Consider the following 12,782-nt stretch of genomic DNA (forward strand, 5'->3'; position numbering starts at 1 on the left):
TGTATAGTATTAATCAATTTTATATGTGTATATGTAAATGTATGTATTAACTTATTTAGGTGAAATAGTAAAATATATTGGTCGCAATTTTTATTTGAGGCAGGCAGTCTTTTAATTGAAAAAAGTATTTTTTAAATTTTATTTTGGCTCTTTTTTTGTGGAAAAACTTAATGACAATTAGGAATTAATTTTAAACACACATTTAATGGTTAAATATATGTGTGTTTACATATATATATATATATATATATATATATATATATATATATATATATATATATATATATATATATATATATATATATATATATATATATATATATATATATATATATATATATATATATATATATATATATATATATGTATATATATATATATATATATGTATATATATATATATATATATATATATATATATATATATATATATATATATATATATATATATATATATATATATATATATATATATATATATATATGTATGTATATATATGTATATATATAATATATTTAGCACCAGAGAGACCACCCCCTTATGCAAAGTCATATTCTCCAGATCCAACTGAAATTTATATTGAGTGGACAGATATTCCAGTGAAATATTGTAATGGTAAAATACTTGGTTATAGAATAAGATACAAGATTTACACAAAAAAAGAACCATACCAAGTAATTGAAGCTCAATTTGGTTTTAATGCTTTCACAATAAAAAATTTGAAACCTTATACACTTTACCTTGTTGAAGTTTATGGATATAACGCAAATGGTGATGGTCCTGTTCAATACTCTATGTGTAAAACAATTGAAGGAGGTTTGTGTTTTGAGATAAATAATGTTAATTTTTTTTTTTTCTAGTATTTAGCTTATAACTATGGTACTGTTTGTCATTAAAAATTTTTCATATATAATAACTTAAATTAACTGAAACTATGCATTATTTTTTTCCAGTACCTTCTATTCCAGTTCCAAATTTTGTAGTAAATGATATGCAATCAATCAGTTGGTGGTCAATCTCTTGGAAACCTATACCATCAGAGTTTGTCAATGGAATTTTACTTGGATATCGACTTATATATTATTTAAGCTATCAATCAGGAGTAGAAATAAGTGGAGAAAAAACAAAAATTACTTTAGATTTTGACATATATACTCGCTACTACAAACAAAGAGACCTTCTTAATTATGCTATTTACAGTGTAAGTGTTGCAGGTTTTACTGCTGCTGGAAGTGGCCCTGCCCCTAAATACCAAGCAAGTTAGTATATTTTAAGATAAACTTTTCTCTGATGTCTAATTTTTATGATATAGTTTTTATGATATAACCGTTTTTATATATATATATGTATATCTTATAAACATTAAGAACAATGTTTGGTTATATTTGTTGCTTAGAAACATGCAAATGCCCTGAATTGCTTTTTGCAAACTTGTACATTAAAAATCCATTCACTTCAGTTGATGCTGATTTGAATCCAAGCGGATTTTTTTTAACGTTGTTACAAGAGATGGTTGTTAAATCTTGTGGTTCATGCCAAGGTTACTCTCATTCTAAACTTTACTTCAATCAATCTAAATCCGGAGATGAAACAATTAAAAACTCAGAATTTGATTTGAAAAACGCTATAAACAATGATGTTGACATAAGTTTTCCTATATATGGAATGAATGGACGTGAAGTGGCACCTGACAGCGAGTTTTCTGTACTGGTAATGTCACCTGGTATTGCGATAGTTGTGCGAAATGAAAATACAATAAATCAAGTTATTAACAAAATGTTGATAGGCGTGTTGAATGTGTGGCCTGTGTTGCTTATCAGCTATGCCATTGCTTCTATATTTGGGATTGTAATTTGGTTTACTGTAAATAATTTTTTTTTTGTTTATAGAAGGTTGCATTTTTTTTTATTATGTTATAAATGTAACAAAAAAATTCATCTTTCAGGATCAGTTTTCAAATCCAGAACAGTTTTCCAAAGGAAGTTCACTTCGAGGACCATTGTCAGGGTTCTGGTTTACATTCGTCACTATGACAACAATTGGGTAGTTTTTTGTCGATAATTTTATTTATTTAAAAGGCATACTTACTTATTTTTTTGTTAATAATATTTTATATGACTTTTGTAATAATAAACATTGTAATAATAATAATAAACTTTGAACAAATTCATATAACTATCTAACAATAAATGTATTTGGTTATTGTCATAGTTTCAAGCTACGAAAACTATAAGGACAAGAATGACAGCAAGACTATTAGGACAAGAATGACAGCAGGACTATTAGAACAACACCGAAGCTTATTTTCTATGAAAATTTAAATTTTACAATTATAGTTATTTCTCAGTTTTATTCAAATTATCTAGATATGGCGATTTGAGTCCACGTTCAGTATTGTCACGAACGTTTGCAATGGTTTGGTTTCTTACTGGATTAATTTTAAACGGCATAATTATTGCTTTCATAGTTACAAACTTAACAACTTTGAGTTCTTCTAAAAAGTATATGTTATACAACACAAAGGTTTTTAACTTATTAATATTCAAAAAGTTTAAAAAACTATATGTAAGTAATTTAAATGAGAATTATGGGGCTGTCCATTAATTACGTCAACAATTTTTTGGCAATTTTTACCTCCCCCCTTCCCCTATTCAACAACTTTTTTAACTTTTAGAGAACTCCTATAAAATTACGTCAACAATTAATTTACCCCCTCCCCCTCCACCTCCTCCTCTGATGTGAAATTAAAAAAATACGAAAAATAATTAAACATTTTTAAATAGTAGTAATAACAGTAGTTTACAACTTATAGAAAAAGTGTTTAAAAGTAAAATGTTTAGAAAAAAAAACTTAGTTGTACTTTTAACTTATAAACATTTTTTAAATTTATATAGCCATTTAAAATTACAAAGACTTGCTCTGAACAAAAGTGAATAGGAGTAAAAGTGATTACTACATGCATTTAAACTTTTTTTAGTGCATCATAGAAGGTAAAAAAAATTAAATTCACTCAACTTATCGAAGAACTGCAAGTTGAAATTATGTTAATAATAAAAAAATGGTTCCAGTTATAGAATTTAAAAAAAAAAAGAGAAACATTATTACTTTGATGGAGGAGAGTATTCCTTGATGTTTTCCGAAATTCTTACTATGATAAAGAATTGGTAACTATTGAAACTTTTGATAAGATCTTCAAGATTTTTTACAAAACAAGTTTATATTTTTAAGTTATATTTCGTTTAATAATTGCAAACTTAAAAAAAAAAAAAAAAAAATATATATATATATATATATATATATATATATATATATATATATATATATATATACGTATATACAGTATTGGACAAAACATTTGCAACCAACATCGAGCAATGCTAAAAAGTGTTCCTAATTTTACGTGTCTTAAAAACGAAACGAACCATACTACTACAGCAAACAGTTCAGGAGTCTGGAGTCATAGCATGCCATGACATGAGCAATTAGCTGACAGATGACAGCACACAGGCAGAATTTCGTTGACAAGTGCCATTTTGCAGCGGGCAAAACAAGTGCAACTTTTTTGGTTTGTTTCATTTTCTTAAGTCTGGTCCGTGTCAACGTCACTGAAGTTTTTAAATAATTAAAGGAAGTATCCAGAAGCATGCAGAAGCTTCCAGAAGTTTCTAGAAGAAGCACCTGGAAGCATCCGGAAGTATCCAGAAACATTCAGAAGCATCCAGAAGCTTCCAGAAGCATCAAAAAGTGCATCTAGAATCTTCCAGAACAGGTTCATTTTACTATATAAGAGACATGTAAATCGACATGTAATTCAGTCAGTATAAGGAAGTCAATGAGTCAGTATTATCAAGACAGTTTATCGAAGTGAGTTTTATCAAAGTGTTTTATCGAAGAACATCAATACAAGAAGTGAAATACAACAATTATTTCATTATACAATACAGTCCACACCCAACCAAGACGTTGTGTTCCACAGAGCATTATTGTATCATCACAAGGTAAATGCAACACGGTAAGCCTTGAGAAGCGTGATTATTTATTTTTATTATTTTTATGACTTCAATTGCAAAAATGGCTCCCGACAGTGTTGGATTGGAACTAAGAAAGAAAATTATTGGCGATTACGTAAGTGGAATGTCACAAAAAAGTATTTGTGATAAATATCGCGTGAAAAAATGGACCGTATCAAGACTATGTTCCAAATATCGTTCTACGGGGAAGTCGGCAGCAGATAACAAAGGTGGAAGACCGCGTTCCATAACTTCTAAAGAGGATTCTATGATCTTCAGATCCGTCAAGAAGGATCCCTAGATATTATCAGTTGAGATACAAAAGCAATTAGAGCTGCCTGTATCGGACCGAACAATCAGACGACATGCTGTTGAAGCCGGATTGTTTTCTCGACGCCCTGCAAAGAAACAGCTGATTTCACTAAAAAACCAGAACTCCTGTTTGCTACATCTCATATTGACTGGAATGTGCAGAAATGGCAAACTGTCCTGTGTAGTGATGAATCGAAGTTCAACATCATTGGGAGCGATGGCATTTGCCGTGTACGTCGACTGGCCGGAAATTGCCTCGATTTACGTTACTGCCATAAGACCGTAAAGCATGGTGGAAGTAATGTAATAGTCTGGGGGTGTTTTTCTGCTAACGGTCTAGGTCCAATACATCGAAACGATGGAATAATGGACTGTTTCATGTATAAAAATATCCTGAAAAATTTTATGTTACCTCATGCTGAATGGAATATGCCAATAAAATGGGTTTTTCAGCAAGACAACGATCCGAAACACACTGTAAACACAAAAGTAGTCAAGCAGTGGTTTCAAGACAATCACCTATCGGTGATGGATTGGCTGCCTCAATCTCCAGATCTCAACCCTATCGAGAACCTGTGGGAGATCGTCAACCGTAGAATTAATCGTGAAGGTGTTCGTAATAAGGATCAACTGTTTGAACAAATCCAAAAGGTCTGGGCAGCGATTCCACAAAGATCACCTGATCGAATCTATGCCTCGAAGATGCAAGGCTGTGATCGACAACAAAAGATTTTTATATAAAGAAACTAAATTAGCATTATTTGGTTGCACTCGTTTTGTCCGATACTGTTTATATATATATACATATGTATATATATATATATATATATATATATATATATATATATATATATATATATATATATATATATATATATATATATATATATATATATATATATATATATATTCATACATATATATATATATATATATATATACATATATATATATATATATATATATATACATATACATATATATATATATATATATATATATATATATATATATATAACTAATTTAAAAGAAATACATACATATATATATATAACTAATTAAAAAGAAATACATACATATATATATATATATATATATATATATATATATATATATATATATATATATATATATTGTTTTTGCATGGATAACATTAGACCTACTCCTAGATAGTGTTAAATGTTTATCATAATATTTTTCTAATAATTTATGTACAGTGCAGTCACAAATTGTGAATGTCCCAATCCTCCTTACTTTAACTTTAGACCTAATCCAATTCCACATTAAAAGCAAAATAATTCTAATAGAGTTTAATATAACAAAATAATGCATTTGATAATTTGTATTAACAAGGGGTTAGCAATCTTATAAAACGGAAGACCCAAAGTTTATAATTTATAAATGTTTTCCAGTTTTCAAAGAGCTTCTAACATCTTGTTTTCAATATTATATTAGTGTTTGTGCATGGAGCTGGAGATTATAACATTGAAATTTTAGCTTCAAATGTTTATACCAGGGTCGGCAAACCTATTTGCAAGCAGTAGGTTGCCGAATCTGGTATAAACATTTAAATAATATAATATAGATTATGTACTCACATAAATCTTTATTTATTTTTACATCAGGCCAGCAAACACAAACTTTGAAAAAGTAGTGTTTCGAGTAAATAACTCGCGTGTGCTCATTTAGTTCTGTATATGTCAGGTATTTTTGAAGCACAACACGGTTTAAAAAAAAGTAGAATATAAAAAATGTCATTAAAATACTAAAGTTTGGGTGAGTATGTAACACAAGGCTACAAACGCCGCTTAATTTTCTTTGTTTTAAGTTTAGTTTAGTTGTTTAGTTAATTTTAATGGTCAGTAATTTAAAATATTTACAACAATCCATAATAAATTTATAGACTTTTGAAAATTCATAAATGTTCGCTATGTTTAAATTACCAACAAAGATGTGCTGCATCAGGCACCTCTATACTAACAGTCTTTAGATACTTGTGCATATCTGCGACACAAGTACCGTACTTTAAGAACATAATAGAATACTGGAAACAGATATGGAAAGAGTTTATTTCCAGTTATTCCAGTTATAAAAGTTTATTTCTATTGATCTCAAATTGTTTCTCAGAGCTCTCAGATATTGTTTTGCTCTCCTTCTATTTGTCAAAAATTCAGTTTCAAAGCCAAAGCTACGATACGGTTTTTACGGCGAGGATAGAAGGCGGCCAAATTCAGCACGTTGTCAGATTACTTTTATTTTTTCAAATCTACTATTATTAAGTCAATCATTATTATTATATACTAAAATAAAATGGCTAAAAATTTTACTCCATCTCAAGTAAAAGAATAATTGGATATGCACGAAAACGCTTTACTTAAAATATTCAATGAACGCTTTTAAAAGCTAGAAAATGACTTTTAATTATAAAAGATGAGAACAAACAGGTAAAAAAAGAACCAAATCAAACTAATTCTACTATTCAATTCCTAAGCAATAAATATGAAACAATGAAAGAAACATTAAACAACAATAAAAATAAGATATCATCTCCAAACAATTTTAAACAAAAAGCAACAAATCTTGAAAACGAATATCATAAAGACAAAATGGCAGAGTTAGAGGATAGGAGTCGTCGTCGTAACAACCTTCGATTTAAAGGAATCGAGGAAACTGAAGGGGAAACGTGGAAAAACAGCGAGGAGAAAGTGAGAAAACTAATAAAAGAAAAACGCGCGCACAGAAGGGGGAAGAAAGAAAACGATGACGGCAAAATAATAAGAAGAAGAACTGTTGTAGTTAAATTTCTAGATTATAAAGATCGTGAAAAAGTACTAGAAAATTATAAAAAGCTAAAACTATGGAACGTAAAGATTTACATCAATGAAGATTTTAGTGAACGAACAACCATCATTCGTAAGCAATTATTTATTTAAGCCAAAGAAATACGTTCGTCAGGTTATTTTGCCAAAGTAGTATATAATAAATTAATCACTAAGTCTTTCGAAAAGACTTTCTGATTATCAAAAAAAAAATTAAAATTTGACGTTTTTATGTATATGAGTATATATGTATGTAATATGTACACATTTATGTGTGCATACATATATATACTGATGCATATAAAAACTTTTGAATATTTTCGAAATAACAAAAACATACAAAATGGATTCAACTTATTAGAATGACTTTGAAAAAATATCGAATTTATTTCAAACCAATACTTTTAATTTAGACTATGAATCTGATCCAGATATTAATTATTTTAATGAGATTGATGAATCAAAATTCGAATGCTCTTACTTTTATCCATATAAAATTAAAAGCATATTAAAAATGATAATCGTGATTATTTTAATATAATCCACCTTAATATCAGAAGTTTAAAAAAGAATTTTGATAGCTTTTTAAATATGATTTGTCAAATGGAATATTTTTTTAACGTTATTTGTTTAACTGAAATTTGGTGTACAGAAGAAGATTTAAAATCAAACTCTAATCTCCATCTTACAGGTTTTAATACAGTGTTTTTAGAGCGTAATATTAATAAGCGTGGAGGAGGAGTTCTTTTTTACATAAAAGAAAACATTGGATATAATATTAGAAGCGAAATGAGTGTTTGTGATGAAAATATTGAGATTTTAACAGTTGAACAAAAAATTTAAAAATATTTTACTAAGCTGCTGCTATCGGCCACCAACTAGAAGAACTGAGTACCTAAGCAATTATCTTGTTCATAATATAATAGAAAAAGCTGGTCAAGAAAAGAAAAAAAATTATATACTAGGGGATCTCAACCTAGACTGTTTCCAGTACAATGGAAAACAAAACATTACAAAGTTTTATAACCATTTATTTGAAATGGGAACAGTACCTATTATAAATAAACCCACCAGAATTACAGAGTTCTCATCCTCCTTAATTGACAACGTTCTTACCAATGACTGTTTCAATATAATGCTCAAAAAAGGTATTATAAAAACTGATGTTTTGGATCATTTTCCAATTTTTTTCTGCTTAGGCGCTGACCTTAAAACAAATATGCACGGAAAAGTAACAATAAAAAAACGTATTTATAACAACAATAACCTAAATTTATTTAACCAGCAACTTTTACATCAAGACTGGAGCTATATAAACTTTAATGAGGATATAAACATCTAGAAATCTTTTTTTAGTATATTTTATAAAATCTAGGAAGCAAATTTTCTGTTACGAGAAATTTTTCTTAACGCCTAAGACATTTCTTGTCCTTGGATAACTAAAGGAATAAAAAAATCCTCAAAAATAAAACAAAAACTCTATGTTAAATATCTTAAAAATAAATCAGACAAACATAAAAATAACTACATAGCTTATAAAAATCTATTATAAAAACTCCGCAAAAAAGCCAAGCAAATTTACTGCTCTAACTTGCTTTTGAAACACAAACATAATTCAAGGCGGGAATGCTATAAAGTAGAAAATAAATTAGTTACCGATTCAAATGAAATCGCTGCCGAATTCAATAAGTTTTTTTCAACAATAGGACATAACCTATCAAATAAGATTCCTTATGTAGACATCAACTCTGTTGACGAATTTATATCGTCACCAAATTCAACTATAAATTTTTCAAATCTAAGTTATTATGATTTGAAATAGCATTTAAATCATTAAAAAGGAATAATTAAATCATTAAAAAGGAATAAAGCAATTAGGCCTGATGATATAAATGAAAATATTATAACTGACTCTTTTAATGTGATCAAAGATATTCTCTACAAAGTCTTTGAAGCATCTATTACTCAAGGATCTTTTCCAGATAGTTTGAAAATAGCAAAAGTAACTCCAATCTTTAAAACAGGTGATCATACCAATATAACAAACTATCTTCCTATCTCAGTTCTATCAGTCTTTTCAAAAATATTAGAAAGAATAATGTATAACAGAATATACACTTATCTTATTGATAATAAACTCCTCTAAAAAGTCAATTTGGTTTTCAAAAAAACAATTCTACTAGACACGCTATTCTCCAAGTAACGCGCAGTATTGCCGACTCATTTAAGAATTCTCAATTCACACTAGGCTTATTCATTGACTTGTCAAAGGCTTTTGATACTGTTAATCATCATATTTTAATTAAAAAGCTGGAGAGCTTTGGTGTAAAAGATAAAACCCTAAATTGGTTTAAAAGCTGCCTAAGTAATCGCAAACAATTTGTTTATAATAAAGAATCCTCATCGCAAATAATAACGAATATAACATGTGGTGTCCCCCAAGGGTCCATACTTGAGCCACTGTTACCTTTATTATACATAAATGATCTTTACAAAGCTTCTAACTTCTTAATGACCGTAAATTTTGCGGATGATGCGAATTTATTTCAGTCGCACGAAGACATAGATATACTTTTTAATAAAATGAATAATGAACTAAAAAGAATATCATATTGGTTTAGAAAAAATAAATTGTCTTTGAATACGGATAAAACAAAATCTTTACTTTTTTACCCAACCTCTAAAAAAAAGAGAATCCAAAATATCTTGCCTGATTTATTAATTGACAATACAATCATAAAAAGAGAAAAAGTTACAAAATTCTAAGGAGTCATGATAGACGAAAACTTATCTTGGAATCAACAAATTGATAATATTTCCATGAAAGTTGCTAAAAGCATTGGAATTCTATATAAAGCTAGATATATACTAAATAAACACCAACTAACTCAATTATATATTCATTTATTCATTGCCATATAAACTATGCTAATATTATATGGGGAAGCGCTCACAAAACCAAACTTAAATCTCTCTATCGGCATCAGACACACGCAGCTCGCATAATTAATTTTGCAAATCGTTTTTCAAGCTCAACACCACTTCTTATAAAAATGAAAGTTTTAAATATATACGAACTAAATATTTTTAATATTTTATGTTATATGTTTAAATGTAAAGAAAATGTATCTCCTAGTGTATTTATAAATCTCTATAATTTGAAACCCAAAAACAAATATTAACTTCGTTGTAGTAAAAATATTTAAGAGCCATTTTGCAAAACAAAAATTGACCAATTTTGTATTTCTTATCGTGGTCCATTTCTCTGGAATAAAATAGTATTAACTAATTTTGATTTTTCTTTCAAGGGGTCTTTTTCTTTATTTGAAAAGAAATTAAAAGAAATAATATTTTCAACACAAAATATATTCAACTATTTTTAGTATTTCAAGTTAATATAATTTAATACATTATTTTTGTTTACTGTATAAAGAATATAATTTATACAACATATATTGAATACTTTATATTATAATATTATTCAACATTGAGAATGTTATATACCTATATTATAAAATATTATGTTATGTAAACTTGCTTAACATCTGAAGAGATTTATTATTATTATCTGAAGATATTATAAACGCGTATGTAATTTTTTAATAAACGAATTTTTATATATATATATATTGCAAAGGGCTTCATGATAAGATCATGTGATTTTCTGGAAGTCTTACCAGTAATATATCATTGTAAATTTATCTAGTTCATATTATTCTGGAAAATAAATTACTGAAAAAAAAAAAAGTTATCGTTTGAAAGTTCTCTTTTAACTAATTTATATGTTCATCTGGTCGATTTTTGAAAATGTTGACGAAAGTTGCGTCAATTACTATTTGCGGCAGGGTATTCCACTGCAACACAACACGGTTAGTGAAGAATTTCTCTCTTGACATGCAATTGAGTACTCTTTGCTGTGCAAGTCTTTGATTATAACCAAACATAATATACCTTGACGACGAAGGACGGTTGAGTAATACATGAAGTTTATTCCATCAAATTCACGCATGAACTTGAATATCAAAATCAAATCACCTCTTATTCTTCTTTCTTCAAGTGTCGTAAGACCTAACATAACACTTCGCTGTTCGGCCGTGCAATGCCTAATCTAAGGAATGGTTTTTGTAGCACAGTTTTAAACTTTTTCTAGCGCCTCTATGTCTGCTCGTTGGTAAGGTGACTACGTTTAGATAGCGTACTCTAGGTGAGGACGAACATACGTGGTGTACACTTCTTTCCACAGTGAAAAACTGCGGCTGCGAATAGTTTTTTTCAGCTTCTCTAAGGAGTGGTTAGCTTTCACCGCAGCTGCTAAAACTTGAGCATTACATTTAAGATCATTTGAGATAAGAACTCCAAGATCTCTTTCTAACTGAGCAACTTCGATTGCAAGTGGCAGGTTGTCTGATCCTGGTATGTAATAGTCTCGTTTTGATACCTTTTTTATATGCATGGCTAGTAACTAAGTAAGTATGCATGACTAGTAACGAAGTAACTAAATTTATTTAAAAAAGTAACGTTATTGACATCAAATATTCTTGTCCCCCCCCCCTCTTTCTTGTCTAAAATTGTCAAAATTTTCCCGTTCCCTCCTCCCCTCTACTTTGATGACGTAATTAATGGACAGCCCCAATGGGCTGTATTTATGACTTGATTATTTTTATCTTATCAATTAAAGGTTCCTTCATTAAATAATTTTTTAGAACTAAAAAAATTAAACATTTAGATTAGACAACTTTCTAGAACATTTATTTTTTATTTTTTATTAATGTGTTGTTTTTGTCATAGGTTGCTGCATTAAACAACTCTTTTCACTTGCAGCTTGATTCTTCTTATCTTTTATGTTATCAATTATACGTTTATAAGAAAGTTGCTGCATTTAAATTCAGCAACTTTCTTTAATCTTTTATATTTAAGTTATATGTTATTTTCACAGGTTGCTGCATTGAACAATTCTTTAGAACTTAAACTAGCCATTACAAACAATGCAGAGGTATCTCAAGGTAAGAAATTTTGAAATACTTTAATGATGATAATTTAAATATGTTTTAATTTGAATATTCTTTTTATCTAGTGCGTTACGCAAGTATTTTATCGATGCTTGAAGATTTACAGAACAAGGTTGTTGATATCGTGTACGTTGACACGTTATCATTGTTGGATTATCAATCTTGTTGGACGAAAAATCCTTAACAATAATATCTCTCGATAGCATGAATACTGGGTACGGCTTTGTCTTGTCTGGAAGCAGTGTGGTTTTAACAATAGATATTGATAGTTTCATTGGTTCAAAAAGTAACGAAATTTCTGCATTTGCGACATCATTTAGATCAAGAATTCCAGTAAACATTTATATTTGTAGTTGAAGTTTTACTTATAAGTATTGTATAAAACTTTATATAATATAGCTTTTTTATTATTATTAGAGCCTTGCTGTCCAAGATTCAAGCGAAATTATTGCAGATATTTTTTCTGAAACATCGCCCGCTTTTCAAAGCTCACTAATTTACTTGGGCATTATGATTATTCTCTTCATTGTTTGCGCTTTTACATTTGAGTTTATTATGCGCAGAAAGAAAAACAAAGTGGGAGTGGATGGTAAATTATGTTCTGCCTATTTTTAAAAAAGATTTTTGTTTT

At 28.5% G+C, this 12,782-nt stretch overlaps 1 protein-coding gene across 1 annotated transcript in view; it reads left to right on the top strand.

The window, feature by feature from the left end:
* LOC101241605 (uncharacterized) overlaps positions 1–12,476 on the top strand; it is a 95,578-nt gene extending 83,102 nt beyond the window's left edge. The window contains exons 45-51 of the mRNA XM_065811860.1: positions 521–817; positions 955–1,260; positions 1,398–1,864; positions 1,947–2,044; positions 2,368–2,524; positions 12,079–12,145; positions 12,217–12,476. Of these exons, the coding sequence (XP_065667932.1) occupies positions 521–817; positions 955–1,260; positions 1,398–1,864; positions 1,947–2,044; positions 2,368–2,524; positions 12,079–12,145; positions 12,217–12,335 (1,511 nt within the window). The 3' untranslated portion in view covers positions 12,336–12,476. The remainder of the gene's footprint in view (positions 1–520; positions 818–954; positions 1,261–1,397; positions 1,865–1,946; positions 2,045–2,367; positions 2,525–12,078; positions 12,146–12,216) is intronic.
* Positions 12,477–12,782: the final 306 nt, after the last annotated feature.

Source organism: Hydra vulgaris, chromosome 12 (assembly GCF_038396675.1).
Source record: "Hydra vulgaris chromosome 12, alternate assembly HydraT2T_AEP".
Taxonomy (NCBI): Eukaryota; Metazoa; Cnidaria; class Hydrozoa; order Anthoathecata; family Hydridae; genus Hydra; species Hydra vulgaris.